The following is a 19,481-nucleotide window of genomic DNA, read 5'->3' on the forward strand; positions in this document are numbered from 1 at the left end:
ACCTAGTTGTTCATGTACTCTTTGGATATAACATCTAGGTACCTTAAATAGCAAGACTGTCATGACGTTAAGCTGGAATAACATAGTGCTGAATTAGACCCATTTTCTATCACTTAATATACCCTTTAAATTTGTCCATGGAATGTGTCCACACTAGTCTGAGAAGAAGCCTCTTGGCAATACTGAATTATCATTCTGACCTGCTTCCATCCATTTACTGGGGCTGCCAAATTGAAATGATGCATGTCAAGGCAACCCTACGCTGAAAAGTAAAAGATAGCCTCTTAAATGTTCCATTTATAAAGCTTTTTATTCACAGTCGAATTTAGTATCCCCTCTGAAATATATCACTTTACAAAATTGATACCTTGCCATTACAAGATTTCCATGCCATATTCACTCAGCTTAGTAGTAAAAACAAGGTTTTGCTCTTTTCCCTTTGGTACAGCTGATGAAAACTGAGCAGTTCAAGGTCTGCTTCTTAGATCACCATCACTAAGTATTCCATAGATCTTTAGTCTTCTCCTATAGGGAAGGTTAAAAGTCAGCAAAAAGGCAAACTGTTAGTTCTATCAGTAAAATATTACAAGTAGTACATCATCTTGAAAGGCAGAAATTGAAGGAAGAAAAACCCCAAACTACCACTAATGCCCTAATATTAGGGATGTTAAGAGTGGTCTGCAAAACCAGAGCATTCACGTGAACTTTCTGGAACTCTCTGCAAGGAATATTACTTAAAGCAAATTAGCAAAATTACATTGTCACACTGCAGAACTTTACTGCCTTTTTTTTCTAATGTCACATACAATTCTAAAATGACAAATTGCATTATTTACTTTCTGTATTATGTCGCTTACACTGCTGTAGCCTAACACTTCTTTTTTTAATCACTGGCAAGTAAACTTCTAACTAAGAAACATAAACGTAGTCTTTTTAACACCCTGTTTTGACATATTTACGTATCAGTTTATGACAAATGCGTAACCTGCCCACATTTGGGACGCAACCCAGTTAGTTTGGCCCTCTAAGCTAGAAAGTTTCTTTGGCTTGAAGTGCATCACACTTACTCTTGAAGAACATTTCTGCAAAGTCTCATTATTTTCCAATTACCTCCTGATTTGCATGTCACTGTTCAGCTGAAGTTACTTCTTGGTCCAATTTACGATTTGCATCAACAATAGTTTGCTGTTGTTTCTTTACACTTTAACTCTCTAAAGCAGCTATACATTACTAGCCAGCCATGTCTGAAAGAAGAAAGGAATGACATTCCGATTCAGATTTTTTTAGGGTTAACGTTTCACGTATCCCAGCTTGTAGCGGTGTCAAACAGGAAAGTTGCGTCCTTCTAGGTATAAAGGGTTTTGCAGTTACTTGCAGTAGAGGAGAAACTGCATGAATAGAGTTAAAAGTTCAGTGAGATCTTGCCAGAAGGAACCCTATGCCATAGAATGTCACACCAATAAATGTTTCCAGTTATAGACTGGAGTTTGCTGTTCACAACTCTCAAAAGCTTTCCTGTGGCCAACAGCTGATAGAAGCCTTAATCCAAGTAACCACAGTCTCCTGGCACCGAAGAACCAGGTCTTCATCAATTCCTGGGCAAAGTATGTCATTTACTATGGAAGCTAGGATTTCCCTTTATGTTTGTAATGGTCCCGACCCCACAGTTAAAAAGTTACTTTCGGTCTACTTTCTTAAATCCAATAAAATTCTTAATTATGTGAGAATTAAGTTTAACTTTTATCATTCCAGATTACTATGTTTTGAGAAGATTTCCAATATATCTGTAACACTAATACTTTTTGACAAAGCTTCATGCTATTATTGATTTTCACGGCCAGGAAAAAATAAGATGACTTAATCAAACAACCACTTTTGAGGATGCAGTTGTCCATTAATAAAAATACTTAAGGAGTAGAAATGAGCACCAGTGATGTGCTGACTTCCCAATTCATGGCTACCATTTGTAAGAGTGGGAATTTAAGTTCTAGTAAGATTCCTCTTTTTGTTTGCAGACACAGTAAAATCTGTCAGGTCTTCTACACTACTGAGGCTTAAAATCTTGAGTTGTGTTTTCACTTACTTTCTGAAGTATTCTTTTGGTAAGCTTGGAAAATTCCTCATGCAGCCTTATATCAGATTCTAGTTATAGCTGCTAGCTTCACATGCTCTTGCCAACCTCATCACTTTCTTGGTGCAAACACCAAAAAGCAAGAAAAGTTCAGGAACAGATAACGCATTACAATCTTTAACAAAAGGGAAACTATTTTCACTTCTGACTTAAAAACCTGAACACACAACTTTCAAATTTTGGCATCACTGATTAGCAAGATGCAAGACAGGCCACACAGACTTCCAACTACATGTATATTTCTACCATAACTTAAGAGTTTTACATCATTTTTTTTTTACTGATTAGTTAAAAACATTCTTAGAAACAGCAGTTTTAGTGCTCCTCTTAGCTGGTATGTCTAATATTAGTTAGCCCATAAAATACTTTTAGTAAAAGCAAGACAAAGCAGGGAGGTGTCACACACACTTTATTGTTTTCTTTAAATATCTGAATTCATTAATACTTTAATTCAGTGATACTAACAACTTACTATTATAGCAACTCTTTGCATTACATTGGCATTAAATAACGCACAATTGATACTTCTGTACCATATTCAGCACTTACACCAATGGGACTAGAAGTCTCCCAGATGTTTTCCTTTCCTTTCAGGCTCTATAGAACCATTCTATAAACTGCCTCGTATAGATTTAACACACACAGATACTACAATAAATGTTCTTGTCAGCATCCTATTTTGAGGCAGGAACTTCCATAAACAATGTTCAGTCATTTCACATTGGAGACCTCAGTCTAGATATTCTAAGAATACTTGACATAAAAACCACTTAGCATTCATGATCTTGTACTTCAAGCCTCTTTCTAATAGGGCTGTTAGTGAATAACAGGCAGTGACACTTCTTAGTTTGTGGGGCATTTGTCTGGGTTGTTTTCTAGAAAAGCAAAGCCACAAACCCAGGCTGTGAACAGCCATCCTGAAGGATACAAACCTTAAAAAAAAAAAAAAAAAAAAAAAATTACAAAGTTGCATTTGTTACATCTATTTAAACTGCTCTATCACAAATGCCAAATACCTGTATATAATTAATTATACCAGATGGACTTCTACCTCAGTAAGTCTTAGCTAATAGACTTGCATTATTCTTGTTTAAACATTTACTTACGAAACCTGTGTACTTTACTGGACACTAAATTATGATCCTTTTTAGAAATTATCCTTTTAAAACAAAAGTTGTAATTGAAGCTTAAGAGGAAAACCATGTAATGGAAATGTCCTTCAATCCCCTTTTAATTAACAGCACTGTAAATACAAGCTGAGCTACTCATTTCCTCAAGACAATGCTTCTCAAAGCATAAGACACTACCTCCCAGAAAAATTCTATATTAAAGTGGCTTGTGCCACTTCAGATCGCTTCTATCCTTTTGTCTTCCCAATTAGTTCATAGGACACCTGGCCTTTTTCTACATTGATGGTTTTGAGATTAACATTTTGAACCTCATGCTTTGCACATGCAGACCTTCTACATCCACACAAAGTCCACAAGTCTGCTTGTAATAGCCTATAGCTGTTGTTTTCAGTATCAAAGAGGTGCAAGACAGGACACACAGACTTCCAAATAATCTCTGTCCAAACCTATGGAGCACACCAAGAACTGCTTTATACGTGTATTGCTATCTTTGGCCTAGAACACGCTTCAGGTCTTTTGCATTTTTAATCGTAATTGCACAAAAAAAAAAGCCTCCTGAGTCCAACAGCTTTTTCATTTGGCATAACCATGACATTAACTTGTAGAAATAAAGCATTCTAATTTTAGCTTTCAGCTGGCAAATGTGTATGGGTCTTCGACATGCATACTTACATGAGCAGTCCTGTAGATCTAAGGCAGAAAAGTGCCATATGTACATGAACATAAATACAATCAGATTCTTGTTAGTTGGACTGAAAGAATTGGTATTTATTCAAAGAGTTTATCATAAACGAAAATGAGTAAATTCATACCAGTCACTGAAAAAAGTTTCTAGAGATATGCATCAATTATTTCAATTTAATAAACTTGTCAATGTGTTGAACTTTTACCTTCAAATGCATATTTTTTGGTAGTCAGTGACAAAACAAGCTTCATTTTAGCACCTGATTCAATTTAGTCCACATTCTGCACTGCATGACGTAGTACAACTCTATAATGACGGTAACCATCCACTGTACATCATTCAGCTATAGATATACTGGATTCATTTGTTCTTGTCATTTAGTCTTTCACACTATTTTTCAAGCACTTTTGTAGACTGCTACCCAAACTACATTTTGGTGAATTAATTGCTTATTTTTTCCTTGCTTTTCCTGTATTTCCTTTCCTAAGTAGAGAGTTGTTGCTAATTGTTAAATAGTTTTTGGCAGATCACTGAGTTTTGCTTTGCAGTATACTGAAAAAAATCAATAACCGACGTTCTTCTGAAGAAACTTAACACGCCTCCTCTTCTAAATGACTGAACTTTACCTACTGAGGAAAATAACAGAATACTTGTAAGACACCCACAGTAGTATTTATTGCACCACAGAGTGCTTTCCCTGATGAAGATATGAGAGATAGCAATGGATGACCACATTGCTACCACCTCAGAGCATACTTCTCTCTTTCACAGTGTCAGCAGTGAAGAATGAGCACTGCAGCCAAAATTTCAATCAGGTTCCTGCATGTGCTGTTTTTTAATAGCTGTCCCCAGCCTGCTCCTTTTTTTGGACCCCACAAATTGCCCTTTGGGGATATCTTTTCCACTGACTAGACACCGTGGCTTAAAGTGGAATACAGACTGTTTGCTTGTGGCCCCTGAAACTCAGTTTTCTCAGAGGCAACAGGAAGTAAAGGAATATGGCAAACCTTCAAGTTCAGAAGCTGAAAAAGAAACAGTTTAACACAGTGAATAAACCTTACAAAACTACAAATACAGCCCTTCACATAATGATGTGATGATGTAATGAGAAAGAAAACATGGCTCCTTCATAAACACCACAGACTAGATAGCATTGGTTGATACTTTTTAATATTCAATTTAATATTTTAATATTCACATTAAGGACATGTAAAAAAAGTGTTAATCATCCAACAATAAAAACATCACTAGTATGTACTACCAGCAAGCCTATGCTAGGTCATTGTCATTTCAATAATGAAATGTTACCTCTCTTGCATCAAATGGCACTTTTAGATACACATACAATGTGATCACGTGAGTGACAAGTGTTCTGAACAAAATACAATCCTATAAAAATTCTTACCTATAACTTAAGCAAGATGTTGCTGTACAGCACCTCCACAAGGTGCATGCAGTACGCAGAACACATTTCAAGATAAGTTCCTAGGCGTCTCTAATTCATATACGGGGTGGCAAAAATTTAGTCCATCTTTCTCTTTTTTCCTTTACCAGGGCCTTTGTTTTTCTTTTCATTTTCAGGGCTTGGTTCCCAGAGTGCATTTCTTACAAATCTAGAAGCAGCTCCTTTATCAAGTTTGGATGCCTTTTTCTTTTCTGCTATTTCCTTGACCCTGTTCATGTATGTTCTTACTCTCTCCTGGGGGTGGGGGAGAAAAAAAGGAAAAGAATATTTTACACCATTCTCTCAAAATTGCTGTGACAATGAAATCAATGAGTAGAAGCTCTCCACACTTTACAATTCTATAATATCTAGAAAATATAATAATTTAAATATATGTACAAGGCTTTTCTTTGCAAATGCCTTCTTGCAAACCTGAGGCTTCTCCTTTAGCAGATTTTTCATCACAGGTACCTATTATACTAGTATCTGCATGACATCCACTGTCATAGGAACATGAAGTCCTACAGAGATGAAGACTGCATCTAATTGACAGTGAGATGAGAATTGTTCTTGCAAGCAAAGTTAGAAAACAAAGTACGGAACTCAGTTTGGAATTTGGCCTACATAAATATGGCAAAATAGCATTTAGATTTGACATACTTACAGAAATGTCATTATATAAATTATACTGCCTGACTACTGTCTAATAAAAAAAAAAAAACCTCAGCATGTCCAAGCAAAGCCACAAAGCATCTAACTCAAAATCAAAGATGTCACAAGCATTACATATGCAACTACACCAAACTCTAGTGGTTAAAATTCTGAAACGGTCAAGGGAGCTTATGAGTGAACCTATTTAAGGAGCCTGATGAATTTCCAGCTGTATCGGAAGTTTCTTTTTATGACCATAAATAATTATAATAATAATAATAATGCCTGTTGGCATTATAATTATGCCTGTTGGTTGATATATTTCATGACTACATATTTAGCTTAGTATGGCCTTCAACTTTAGGTGTTTCTGTAATGCAGACAACAGTAACATATGTATACATACACATACATATATAGCGCTCCAACCGATACCTGAATTATAAATGTGCTTTAGCAGAACATTTATGGATACTGCTACCTAAATAAATGTTGATACTATGCAACTTACACATTTCTCACACAACCATTGACAGCTCCTTGAATCTGGAACAAGTTACATGCCCTACACAACAGAACTGATTTTCAGTTCTTCAAATGACCATTATAAGCAACTGTTGTCAAAAAATTGGCCGCTCTTTCTGTATCAAATCCATAGCTTTAATGAGGAGAGCTTTACAAGGTCTGAAATCATGATAAGCTGTAATATTTCTTTGGTGACTGAGTAATGAGAACAGATGGCAAACCTACATGTATCAACCTGGGAAAAAGGAGCTGACAAATGTCAACGTGACAAAAGAAATGAACTCTGATAGCTTGAATGTGAGTTTATTAATATAGTTTTAATCTCTGCGTATTCCATGTAGGTACACAGGGAGAGCAATTCTAAAAACAAAACAATCACCACAGAGCAGTCTTTTTTTTTACTCCCCTTCCACGTGAATGAGAACATCACAATGCTCTTGGAAGGAAGGAACATGCATTCATTCACCTTGATACTTGTAAAAGGAAAAAACAACTGGCTGAGAATCTAGGCTGTGGTAATTCACTCATTCTTCAGACTTAAAATGACTGGTAACTGTGAATAAAATACCAGCATAAAATATCCACAACAAAATAGATAGAATTTATTTTTCAGTATCACTAAATTAACACACTATTCAGACACTATATAATACAGGAGGAACAAGAAACTGACTGAAAGCTCATGAAATATTAACTGATCAATTTTTTTAATATGATACAGTCTAGGCTACTGAAAACCTCACCTAATTAAAAATAGAAGTATTCTTGTTTTTCAGTATTTCTGCATTTTTCAGTCCCATCTTCTGTTCCACTGCCTAGGCAAGGGTTATATTTAAGCTAAGTATTTTACGATTGCCCAGATTTAGTATTTTCATTTATACAGGAATTAAAATGGGGAGTTGTAAGTTTTGATTTCTATTTTTTCTTCAGGCTAAATGATCTGATTTTTTTAAGTCAGCAGAATTTTCAAGATAGCGTCCTTCTATACTGTAGTCATGCATCTAAATGGAATATAAAGACAAACCTAAGAGATTTATTGTAGGTTGTAAATATGTCACTAATGCAGAATTACTGGACAATACACATACAACTGGTGCCAAAAAAGCTTTTAGCTTTGTTGCTGAACTGAATTCTTTACTGCTGAGAAAATGAATTAATGGAGGACTTGGAAAGAGGGGGGGGGACTCTTTCCCGTCTTCGCTAGTAAATCAACCACACTACACTTTCAGAGTCATACAAAAGTAAGAAAAGACAGCCTCAGAGATTAACATGATTCCAAGTATTTATAAGAAAAAATGCCATACTGGAAGTTATAAATTATTATCAGACATGTAACATTTTTCCATTTAGCAGATACAAGTGAAAAGCTGCTCTGTTCAGAATCCAATTCTCAAGGAAAGGTGGAGAAAAGAAAAGATGACATCATTTATCTTCTTGTTCTAATTTCAGCAGACTCTACAACTTTGCTTTAAACAGTACCATTTGGAACTAAAAATACGACTTTCTTAATTTAGAGAGCGCAGCAGGGCACATGAACAGTTATATAACACTATGTAGCATGCGTGCTATTATGGCAACATCAATTTTAACCATAGATATAAATATTTTTTTTACTTCTATATGAATTAACTGTCCTGCGCAAGTAAGATATTGCAGCGCTTGCAGTGTGAGAATCTTACCAGTTCTTGTTTCACTGGATGTTCCTTTGGATTGACTCCCTGGATAGTCAAGTATACTACAAGATAAAAAACAAAGTTTTTAAATCTGAAAGCTGTCATGAATGAGGACCCTATAAATCAGTCACATAAGAAAACTAATTTCCACATAAACCCATTAGAATGGTGGAAAGTATCTGACAAGCAATTATCATCAATATTGCAGCTAAATTAAAAGAAAAATCTAACAATAGTTAATGTTGCTATGAAAAAACAGAAACATCTTCATTGCAGGTACAAAGTCAGCTTTTATAAATTTCTATTTTCGATTTGGAGTTTCAATATCATTAACTCTACAAATGGCAATAATTTGGATCCTTGGGGTAATTACAGGTTTCTAATTATTTTGCTATAAAATATGATTATTTAATGTTTGCAGCTGTCTAGAAGGTGTTCAAATGGCATCATAAATACTTTTTTCCTCCTACCACATACTTACCCCAGAACAATGAATTTAACGTGTACACTGAAACCAAATCCAGCTTTGCTTGCTCCAGAGGCTCTAACTAGAACAAAAAAAAACCAAAACAAAACCAATACATTTGCACATTTTATAATTATGAAAGAAAATACACACTGAATGAGGTATTTTTGCACCACAGGTTCACTAAGACCACATTATGCCTATTTCTGTGCAATCACAGAACCATTCTCTCCAAGTACTCAAGTAATTTTCCCAGTCGGATGCCACAGTCCCAAGTGGCCAAAAGCACAAATATCTGTTGGCACATAGCTCTTAGACTACTGTTCCCATAGTCAGAAATAAGTTCCTGTTTTTCCACAGAAACTTAACTCAAAATAGTTGTTACTATCAGTGGAAGGGAAAAATAAGTCTTAAGATTGCTGAAGCCCAAATGTGAATATGCTATGCTACAGTCAATGAACATTAACACTACACATGGTAGACTGTGTTCAACGCATGCTGGAATACTTAGGGCTGTAAAGCAAAGGAAGAATAAAGGTAATGAGGTTTTTTTTCCTTGACTGTCAAAATCAATTTATTATTTTAGTCCTATAGGATTTCCAGAACCTCTGATAACATCATTGTACGGCTCACTACTTCTAACATGGATACTGTCAAATGATCAGTGTTGTCAAGACTGTTTTCTTCATGATTTATTTGTGTTAGAAATCCTCAGAGGATAAATAAGTTCCCTCATGTGCTAGCTTTTTCTTGCCCTATAGAAAGAAATTACATATTAGGCTTTAAATGTTAAAAGATAGAGAAGCTTGTATGAAGTCCTCAGTCTGTACCTTGCTCTGTCTTTATGCCCTGAGCAAAAAACACATTTTACAGACTCAGGCTTATAACACAGCTAGAGGAGACAGCTGTTTTTTAAGCACCAGGTTCTGCAAGTCTAGACTTCTAGAATCAGATCAATTCTCACTGCTGTCAATTCACCTTTATATCCTACTGCATATACAACGTTCCATTAAGTTTGTTGTGAAAACGTCTCAGAAAAAAGTGTGAATAACCTCTCCGTTATGAAAGAGCACTCAGCATGCACTTTAAGGAAGGTCAGGAATAAGCTAGAATGTCCTCTACTTAAGTGACTCACTGGTAAAATCATCGTTTTTCAGCTTGGAAAAGCATGTATTTCACTGGTTTGTAAGATCATCTGGGTATCTTAGAAATGTAAGATTTTCAAATACTGGGTATCAAGCATAGAAAGTGTTACAGAAAGGCCTAACAGACCCTTTTATTTCAGTTGGGGTTCCCAGATATTCATGTATTAGTAACAAAAAGGTTGTCAAAAGCAACATTACCTACCTTTTGGAGGTCACTCCTGGAAACCAACATCATTGCTTTCAGCATCTCTTCTACAGAACCAAGACATTGTTCAAATGTTGCAAGATAATCATGAATTTCAGTGGGGTATTCTTCTGATGCCTCCATCTGGAAAGAGGAAACAAAACTAATAATCCTTTTCTTTAAGTCTCTACGGAGGCAAAAGACTATATTTTACAATACAAAACATTATTATACATTCATTAAACATTATAAGAAATGCCTACTTCTGAAGAGTTCCAGCAGGTAATGTCAATAGTGACACAGTTAAAGGTCCTATAATTTCATGGGTATCGCCTAACTGCTGTGCAAAATGGCATGAAGGAGCATTACAAACGACATGACTGTATTATCTCCTGTTGTAACAGTCCCAAAGCAGTATTAAGCTTTTATGGTCTGTGATAGAAAGAAATTATTTGCTTGTTTAAAAGAAGCACTCTATAAATCACAGTATATAAAGAGCTATAGCAAGCAACAGGCAGGACACTAAACAAAGAGAAAACCAACAGAGATATGGCTTCAGCCTGTCTTAGGAACAGACATTACTTCAGCTTTAAAGCGGTTATGCAGCACCAGTTATGTCAAGGTCAATTAACATCTTCCAATGCTAAATTTAGGAGTTGGTCCAAGAAACTCTTCCTGTGAACCTGCATCCAGTTTTCTTAATTCTCAATGGGGTATTATAATCTGCAATGTAACTCTACTGGTAACAAAGATGAGTTGATTTGGGGATTTCAGAATACTCTGGAAATCTTGTAGAGACATCTATGCACAGCAACTGTGAGATAAGCAAAGAGGTGAAAAATCCCAAAGCACTCCTTTTTGATCCCAGCATTCATGGTAACATGTTATGGCTACTGCCAAGCCATCTGGCTGCTGGCTTAAAACTGATACCTTTAATTCCTCTCAAATCATAAATCCCGTATCATGAGGAGTCAATGTTACTTATATATTATTTCCTACAACTTCTACTGATTGAGCAACAACTTTGCAAATGTTGTCAGAAAAGAGCGTAATTTTCATGCCCATTGGTGAGCTACATCAGGACAGTGGGAGCACCTGGATCACTGCAGTCCTTCCTACTTAGCATCAGTGTAATCCCACTACCCAGCCATTGAGTACAGAGGAAATTAACTTAAGTTGGGGACCTTGCACTTCAATTATGAACACCAAGCCACACACTCAGTGCAAACACCAAGGCAAACAACTGTCGCATCACTGGAGTTTGTTCTAGATAATGACTTGATCATTCCCTTTTCCTGGCAAGAGCATGGTATGTGTGAAAGAGGTTTCTTTTTATTTATGTTGTCTCCTAGAAATCAAACAGGAGGAATATTGGGAGGAAAACCAATGTGAAGCTACTCAAGCTTTTCTCCAACTCCAGTTTTAATCACACCAGCGTGATTCCGGAAATAGGATCAGGCAGTTAACAAGCCCAATTTCACTGTTGCTGTTTGCATAGTTAAAAATTATAATCCCACTCAGCTGCATGACTTTTCATCCTGGTCAGAGGTATTTTTCAGATCAAGTACAGAATAACAATGCTTCCCATGACATTTTGAAGGTCCCCTCGCTACCCCAGCATGGAACTCACACATGTAAATACTGCTTCAGTCAGCTGGAAAGGACCCAAGCAAGAAAGCTGAGCTGGACCTATAAAATGCTACCCACAAAAAGGCAAAAAGCCAATACAATTATTTCTGTCATTTACAATAGTACTGTTTGTGTTTCATTCTGTTCTAACCAGGACATAATCAACCCTTCTTAGGTTGATTAAAGCGTGGAAACAATGTTGTTAAATTTTAGTCATATAACACAGCATAAAAAAAAATAATTCAAAGCTACAGAAGAAACTAGATTTTCCCTGGCGTTAATAAAGTTAAGCTTGGTTAGAAGGTGTCTGTCAATACACATGTACCATACTCGCACATACAGGGAAAGAGGTGCAATCCAAGCCAGTCCTCTACAGAGTTTCCTATCACTGCAATACTTAATCTACTATGGTCTTAATTTGATGGACAGGCATGAACATAGTGACAAATTCCAACTTTTCTCTCTCCCTTTATCAGAGAATCAACTCCAGCAACTGCAGCAGGAATAGAAAAAACAACAACAAAAACCTGTAGCAGCAATGTGTTATCAATCAAAACTAACTCGAGCTATTTTACAGCAGTTGCAAGGATAAACAGTCACTAGAGCATATATGATACTCTTTCCAGTATCCAAAGCTAGACCTAAAGAATGAGGCAGAGAAATAATAGGAAGACAAAAAGAACAATAACAGATACAGTCCAAAATATATTTTGCTATGATTGTTGCCTCATGAACGAGAAAGAATTAAGTTTGCCCTTGTATCATGAAGTATTTACTTGACACTGTCAGTCAGCAAGGAAAGGGAAAAAAAAACCTTCAATGGAACATCAGCCTTCAATGGAACAAAGCTGCATATTAGCCTGTGTACAGTGCCCTTCATTGATAAGTCAGCTCCTTCTGTCCAGGGAGGGGGAAGAGCTTGTTGAATTTGTGTTTTCATTTCAACAGGAACTAGCAAGTTCCTACTCCTGCTGCGTAGGGATCTCTCTCTTTACATTAGACTGTTGTTTCAGCATTACTAATCTCCAGGCAGGATATGTTACAGTGTTGGCACATGCCAACAATAAGGCAGCAGTCAACAGCCTAAAATAGTTTTGATAACATTAAATCAGCAAGAGCAAACTTACACTACATTAGGAAATGTGTACACCGGAAACTCCACAAAACTGTGTCTGCCAAAATCAACACACAGACTGCACAGTCCACCTGCAGAATGACAAAGCCAAGGATGGGAAGAACTAAGACCACATCAGTGATTCTCTAAACATACCTAAAGGATATACTGCCCTCAATAGTCCTGTCTCGGTTATTAAATCATAAACAAGTTTTTCCTCAAAGTTCATACATTTTGAACAAGCAGAAATTTAATTCAGTTCCTGAAGTCGATGTTTACCACACAGGATTTCTCTGATGAATTTGCTGACTTTCAACCAATTTTGTTTGGCACAGAGACCCCGCTTAAAAAATTAAAGACAGTACAAATATTCAGAAGAATATTCAGAGAAGTTACAAAAATACTTGCTGGATAAGCATGTGAATAATGGGGAAAGCTAAAGGAAACAAGGATAAGACAGCATTTTCATTATCAAGTAATAACACAATGCAGAATACATTCGTGGTGGTGTGCACAATGATAATACTTTATAAGATCCATAATTTTGAGACTGCAAAGTTCACAACCCGTAAACATAAAACAGAAGAAAAAAGGCCCACTTTGATTAAGGACACCAAGGCAAAAATACAGCAATGAAAAATGTGGTATGACTTCATAACATCAACCTACCAGAAACAATTATCCCTTTTAACCCCAACCGCTAAAAACTGCCATGTAGTTTTTGGGAAAACAGCATAAAAGAGAAGTATCTTTGATGAAGAAAAGGACTTTAAATCACAAATGTAAACAATTTTCATGGGAAAATTTATTCATCTTATTTAAGTCTGATCAAAAACTGTTACGAGTTTCCACATCTGAACATCCTGAAATTTCTGAAAGTTTCTGAGTAAATTCTTGCTCATTCAGAAACATAACTACATTTATGTAAACTTCTGCTTAGAAAGCAAGGAACACCTTGTTTTCCCTCCAGTCGACATAGTATAAACTACAGCAAGTAACACACTCAACCTGCAAAGAGGGGAGGGAAATACCAGACATTACAAACCACAGAAAATACACAAATATGAAAAAGAGAAAGCAAGAGAAAATACATTATGGTCTGCAGGCTTTAGAAAGTCTAAACAAGGGACAAATCAGAAGCAATTCACCACAGTGCTAATCTGGCTTTTGATCTAAGATCCAAGTGAGTTAAATGCTATATAGAAGACATTTAAATAAAAACAAACAAAATTCAGATGATTATGCAACTAGCAAAATCCTCCATCTTCACATTTATCTTTCAGGAGAATGAAGAGAAGAACTCTGCAGACTCCCTTCACACCCATGACTGGCATACAAAGGTAGGAAAAGGAAAAAGGGAAACTGCAGACAATCTGCAGGTGGCTTTTATGAATAATTTTTGAATACATCTGGTGTTCTAACACAAGCCTTAGAAAGTAATTGCCAGATGGCTTAAAAAGCAAAACCAAACCTCCTTTCCTGCCCACCCCCACAGCAAAACTGTGTCTGTCATACTGAAAGATATAAACTCTAATTAGGCCCTGGGTACTTCTATGGGAGATTTTGCTGAAGATGCATGGTGAAAGTAATGGAAGCCACATGCATATATCAACAAGGCAACAGGAAAGCCCAAAAGACACCATTTAAAAGTGCTCAGTGTTGATATTATATACATGGCTTTCAACTGGAATTAAAACTGCAAGTTCAGGATAAATACAGCGTATTCTAAATATTTTGTACATGCAAACAGGAGACAAAGTAATTTGGCATCCTTCATTCCGCTTAATATTGCGACTTGCTTCACACTTCATGTTAATTCTTAGCTACTTCTTAAGCAGTAGAAGTCTCTGTCTTTATACTGAGCTCAGATTTTTTTCATATAATTCATCTAACAAAACTCAGATTAGACTTTCCTTCTTTTCATGCATATCTTACAGATTATACAGAGAAAACCAAAACAAACCCAAACCCTTTTGGTTGGAGCATATAAAAACACTCTCAAATTCAAAACAAATGCACTAACAACATCAGTTTGACAAGCCATCTCTGTCAGCTCCTGAAAATTGACGCTGTCCTCCCTCTCCTGAGCTCTGACTCACAACCTGTAGTGAATGTAGCTGATGTGCAAGCAACGGCAGAGATCTCCCCTCTGCTCCAACACTGTAGTTCACTGCTGTGGCTAGAGAAAACAGAGCAACAGGCATCTTAAAGCTACCAGCAACCATGACTAAATTATTTGATGACAAACCTCTTTTGGGCAGAGAAATCCACTTTATTTCATGTTTGCAAAGGTTTAAATATAACAGGCTCTAATCTGTGACAGACACTTCTCAGCATTATTGCTGCTTAATAAATAATTAGCTGCCCACTAGTCATCTCTGCATCCACAGATCTGTTTTGCTACTAATGCTTCTCAATTTAGCTTGGGGCAGCTGGAGAGCAAAGCTACTACAATTAGTCAGAGCATGCTTGCAACTCACAGTCTTGTCTGCAAGAAAGATTTCCATAGCAAAAGTAATTAAGCCTACCATGAAATACCAAGTATGCACCAACAGGCTTATCTAGATCCCCTTAAAAATACTGCAACTTGAGCCATGGTAGTTACCCAAATTTGCACTGTATTATAAATGGGCAACAGCTGAGCAATCATTTTTAACCCAGTTTTCAAAGCTCTGCTCGTCAGCATCTCAGCATGCACAGCTCATAGCCATCAGGCTCCTGCTGATGCCACCGAGATAATGTCTTTTGAGCCTCAAAGGATTTGCAAAGTTATTCTGATAGAAGAAGAGGGCCTTAGTGACATGGTTTAATGGTGGACCTGGCAAGTCCTGGGGTAAGGTCGGACTTGGTGATCCTTAAAGGTCTTTTCCAACCTAGCTGATTCTATGATTAAAATTTAAAGGGAGGGATTAACATTTTTCAGGCTCATTTACACTTCGGCCCATGGTGGATATCATGTGAGGAAAACAGGTATCTCAGCTTGGCTTAAACCACCCAGATTCACTACAGCCCCATCTATATCCACACAAACCAGCTTTGATGTAAACCTTCAACTCAGTCTGCATGATTCGTAAAACATTTTTATTCTCTGTATTCAGCTGTCCTAGATTCCACATCTTTGATGACAGTAATTTCCTCTTCTGCACAAATCCAGTATCCCCTGGCTCTTGTTCAGTTCCAACCTGTCAGTACACCTATTAGTAAGTACAATGATAAAACCAGCTTTCTTCAGGTATGTCCAGAACACTTCTGAGTGAGACGTCTTCGTAAAAGCTCTCACACTCAGACTGTGCCACCACAGCTTAGTTCAAGACTCGGGCTTTAAAGTGATTTTATATTTGTATGTCTCAAATGGTCTTTAAAATATACACTTTTGGTTGCACTGAACCTAGCCAGAACTTGTACACCAAAATACTCTCTCCTTGCACAACAGTTCACACACAGTGGCTTTTTGCTCATGACAGCAACTAATACTGAATACTTCTGTCCTACCAAATTTGCAGGGAACACGAAATAGCCTACCTCCAGTCTATAGCTCCTGTGTGCTCTAAACCATGGAGTTCAGTACCTCTGAATCTGCTGCTGCTCTCTACTCGTATCAGCACCATGAATATCCAGAATTAAAACCAAGGAGTTTTTTCATCCTTTAAAGCTGCTAAACTCCTTTGTGCCTGATGCAGCAGTACCTTTCTCTCCTTTTAGCAACCCCAGTCTGGTTTTGGCTGTTCATTATTTGACTGTGCTAACAAGACTGTTCAGCTATGAGAAGTGTATTTATCCTTTTCTTGTTGTTGTTGTTGAACAGTAACTGTGGGATGTTGTGTTCTAAGCACCAGTCTTACTAATGCAGGCGAAAAAATAGGGAAAATCTCTTCTACCAATCCCCTAAATTAAATTTAAGAGCTGATAACCTGACAAAAAGCAAACCAACTACTATCCACGAAAAAAAGGATGTGCAAAATCACAGAAGTGAGGGAGTACTAGGGAAAACTATCTGGGGACACATAGTTTCCACAGGGATTGAAAGAGATGAAATAAAACATTGTAGGATGGAGAACAACAGTGCACCCTGGCCTGGCACAGGAAAAGAGGTATGGCAGTAACCACAGCCTGGCACAGAAGGGAGAACAAAGCACCAGGATAATAGAGGCAGCTGGGAAAAGGAGCCTGAGCAATTTCCCAGCACAGAAAAATGGAGTTTATGCAGAACAGCAGGCATGGGGAGCACTGCCTGTGGGAAGAGGTAACTAAACGTGGGGTGTATTCTGAGGCCCAGCAGAATGCCTTATAGCAAGCCTGCATGAGCAACAGAGTAAAGCAGATAAAGTGAAGAAAGAGAGCTCAGACAAAGGTAATAAAGTCTGCAGTCTCAAAGCCTTCACAGTCTGTTATCATATCTTCTATAAAGTTAACAATATCAAGCTTCACTCTCACTATTACCACTCAGTCACCTGTTTCTTCTTTCTGTGCTGCCTTTTCCAGCCTAGTTCTGTAACACCTAGCTGGAGCTGTGCTGACCAGTACCATCCCAGTGCACTGTTTATTTAAAGACACTGATGTTCTTCTCAGTTCACCATTGCATATACATCCTACTATTTTCTACTGCTGTCATTACAAGCAAATAATCTTTACTAAATGCAGGCAGCTCATATGAAAAGCAAACCAATTACACCAATGAAGAATTCATTTTAAAAATTTTAAACCACTTCAAAAAGAAACATGCTCAGCAAAAAGGTTTGTGTAACTCCTGCACCACATTTCCGATAGGAAGCCTAAAAATTCTCACAATCTCTTCCAAGTTTCTCACATTCAGGGGTATGGCCTTGTGTTAAGTGCTTTCTGATTTCTTTAGCAAGGGTCATACTGCGCCAGGATTAGCAATATCCAAGTATTTTAGATTGGCAGTGTTCTTTTCTATTTTTAAACCCAAGAAATGTGCCAGACACCCCTCAATTTTGATTTATTTTACGATCAAGTCTTTCAACTATTGCTTCAAAAATTAAGTCTATTGATTAGCATAATCTGAAGTTTAATTTGCAAGTGAAAGTCCCTTTTAAGTTGCTAGCAGCAACTGAGCTTGCAGTCAGCTGTGAACAAAGTGTAAGGAAGGGGATATCTTTGCCTTTGCAGCAATATAAGAGGACCATAATGAGAGCTACGTTTTCACAAAACACTTGAGCTTAATAATCTAAAGCATCACCTGCCATTCAATTAAGGGAAAATAATACTAACCATTTTAACTACAGCCTACATGTACAAACTGTATCTTCTCTTTGAAAAGCACACTCTTCTTACAATTACTAAGCTCTTGGTGTGCTCAAGATACAACACCGTTTTAATGAGCTTTAATAGGAACCTAACCACTTACTGCCTATGGTACAGCCTTCCTACGTACAACTATCCTCAAACCATGACCCCAGCTGCAAAGCCTTTATCTCGTTTTTATGGGTAACTAAGTGATGCATTGATCTTATGCTCACTAGCAAAATTAGTATAGCACAAAACTTGACCCTCAGCTCTGGGAAGGCATGGAGGATCAACCACGTGCTTGGGACAGTGACAACAGAACACCTTGGGCTCGGTCACATTGACTTAGGTGTCCCCTGGAAGCCTGACTCGGCTCTTAGGCCACACATGGGTTCCTTGATGGCACACTTTGAAGGTGAAATAGGTTATGTGTGCAAACCGAGGCCTTCTCAACAGTTTATAACCAAACCCCTCTCTTCTGTGAGAGATGAGGCACCTCACCGACCCTTTAGGGCCACGATATATGGATTTTAGCACTTGACCCGACTCCCCGACTGCATTCAGTTGCCGTGGTCCGACACGAACCGGGTTCCCCTCCCTCACTTCCGCGGCTCTCAACAGGCTGAAAACACAGAGCGGGGACAACCCACCCGCGAACAGCCACCAGAGGCCCTACCTCCCGACAGCGCTCCCCAAACGCCTCTGAAAGCCCCCTCAAGCCACACGAAGGCCTGCGAACAGCCCCTTCCCCGACGCAGGCCTTCACCCCTGCGCCGCCATTACCCCGGGCCCCGAGCCGTACCACCCTGTGGCGGGGGGGGCGGAGCGGGCAGACGCACCTTGGGGAGTGGGGGGGGGGGAGAGGGGTGCCCCGCAACGCCAGGCGCGGGTGCGGGCAGGTGAAAGAGCCGCTCTTACCTCTGGGTGCGCGGAGAGCGACAAGCAGGCGGGGCCTCTTCCGGCGCCCAGCGGTGACGTCACTGCCGGCGCCGTGGGGCGGCCCGGGGAAACGGGGAGGAACGGGAGTGGTGGGCGTTAAGCGCGAGTAGGCGGAACGCCGGTGATGTGCCAGGTGCAGCGATGAAAGCGACTTGTGTCTGTAAGAGCAAGAGTCGGGGCCGCTGTTTTAAGGCAGAAAACCTGCTTTTGGGCTCGCAGCTCGTTTAGGTGGAGGAGGTCAGCAGCCGGCGTGTCCCAGCTGCTCCCAAATGTTTCCGTTTGCTTCCTGGGAAAAGGAAGGCACAAAATGGTTTTAGACGTGGTCCCTTAACGCTGGAGATCCCCTGTTCACGGGAAGGCATCTCAGCAGTTCCTGACAGGTTGCACATCTTCACCTAGTCCTCAAACGAGGGTTGGCTTCTAACAGCATTATTGGTTGTGATTTCTACCCTGCTTCTCCGCAAGATTTCAGCGAGTAAATCTGGGTTCAAAACGCAGTGGATGAATAGTTCTGCACT

General features: G+C 38.4%; 1 protein-coding gene across 6 annotated transcripts; it reads right to left on the minus strand.

The window, feature by feature from the left end:
- Window positions 1-284: 284 nt before the first annotated feature.
- C1D (C1D nuclear receptor corepressor) lies at window positions 285-19,106 on the minus strand. Of its 6 annotated transcripts, none has more exons than XR_010613364.1 (6): window positions 18,943-19,106; window positions 10,053-10,178; window positions 8,721-8,787; window positions 8,246-8,301; window positions 5,352-5,645; window positions 285-1,244 (listed from the first exon to the last, which is right to left on the minus strand). XR_010613364.1 is itself a non-coding variant. In XM_065682278.1 (6 exons), the coding sequence occupies exons 3-6, from the start codon at window positions 10,176-10,178 to the stop codon at window positions 5,469-5,471; spliced, it is 426 nt and encodes a 141-aa protein (XP_065538350.1). In that variant the 5' UTR covers window positions 12,004-12,156; window positions 18,943-19,106; the 3' UTR covers window positions 5,095-5,468. The 6 variants fall into 6 exon arrangements, 4 of the variants coding, with proteins under 4 accessions (XP_065538350.1, XP_065538349.1, XP_065538351.1 ...); XR_010613363.1 differs by lacking the exon at window positions 285-1,244 and adding an exon at window positions 2,524-3,063; XM_065682278.1 differs by lacking the exon at window positions 285-1,244 and adding an exon at window positions 12,004-12,156 and having other exon boundaries at window positions 5,095-5,645.
- Between the last annotated feature and the right edge of the window lie 375 nt (window positions 19,107-19,481).

This window comes from Lathamus discolor, chromosome 5 (genome assembly GCF_037157495.1).
Source record: "Lathamus discolor isolate bLatDis1 chromosome 5, bLatDis1.hap1, whole genome shotgun sequence".
Taxonomy (NCBI): Eukaryota; Metazoa; Chordata; class Aves; order Psittaciformes; family Psittacidae; genus Lathamus; species Lathamus discolor.

Excerpts from the sequence above, each read along its gene's own strand:
- C1D (XM_065682276.1), bottom strand. The coding sequence starts at position 10,178 with ATGGAGGCATCAGAAGAATACCCCACTGAAATTCATGATTATCTTGCA. Across the intron at positions 8,302-8,720 it reads GTTAAATTCATTGTTCTGGG|TATACTTGACTATCCAGGGA; the intron begins GTAAGTATGTGG and ends TTTATCTTGTAG. Across the intron at positions 5,646-8,245 it reads ATCCAGTGAAACAAGAACTG|GAGAGAGTAAGAACATACAT; the intron begins GTAAGATTCTCA and ends CCCCACCCCCAG.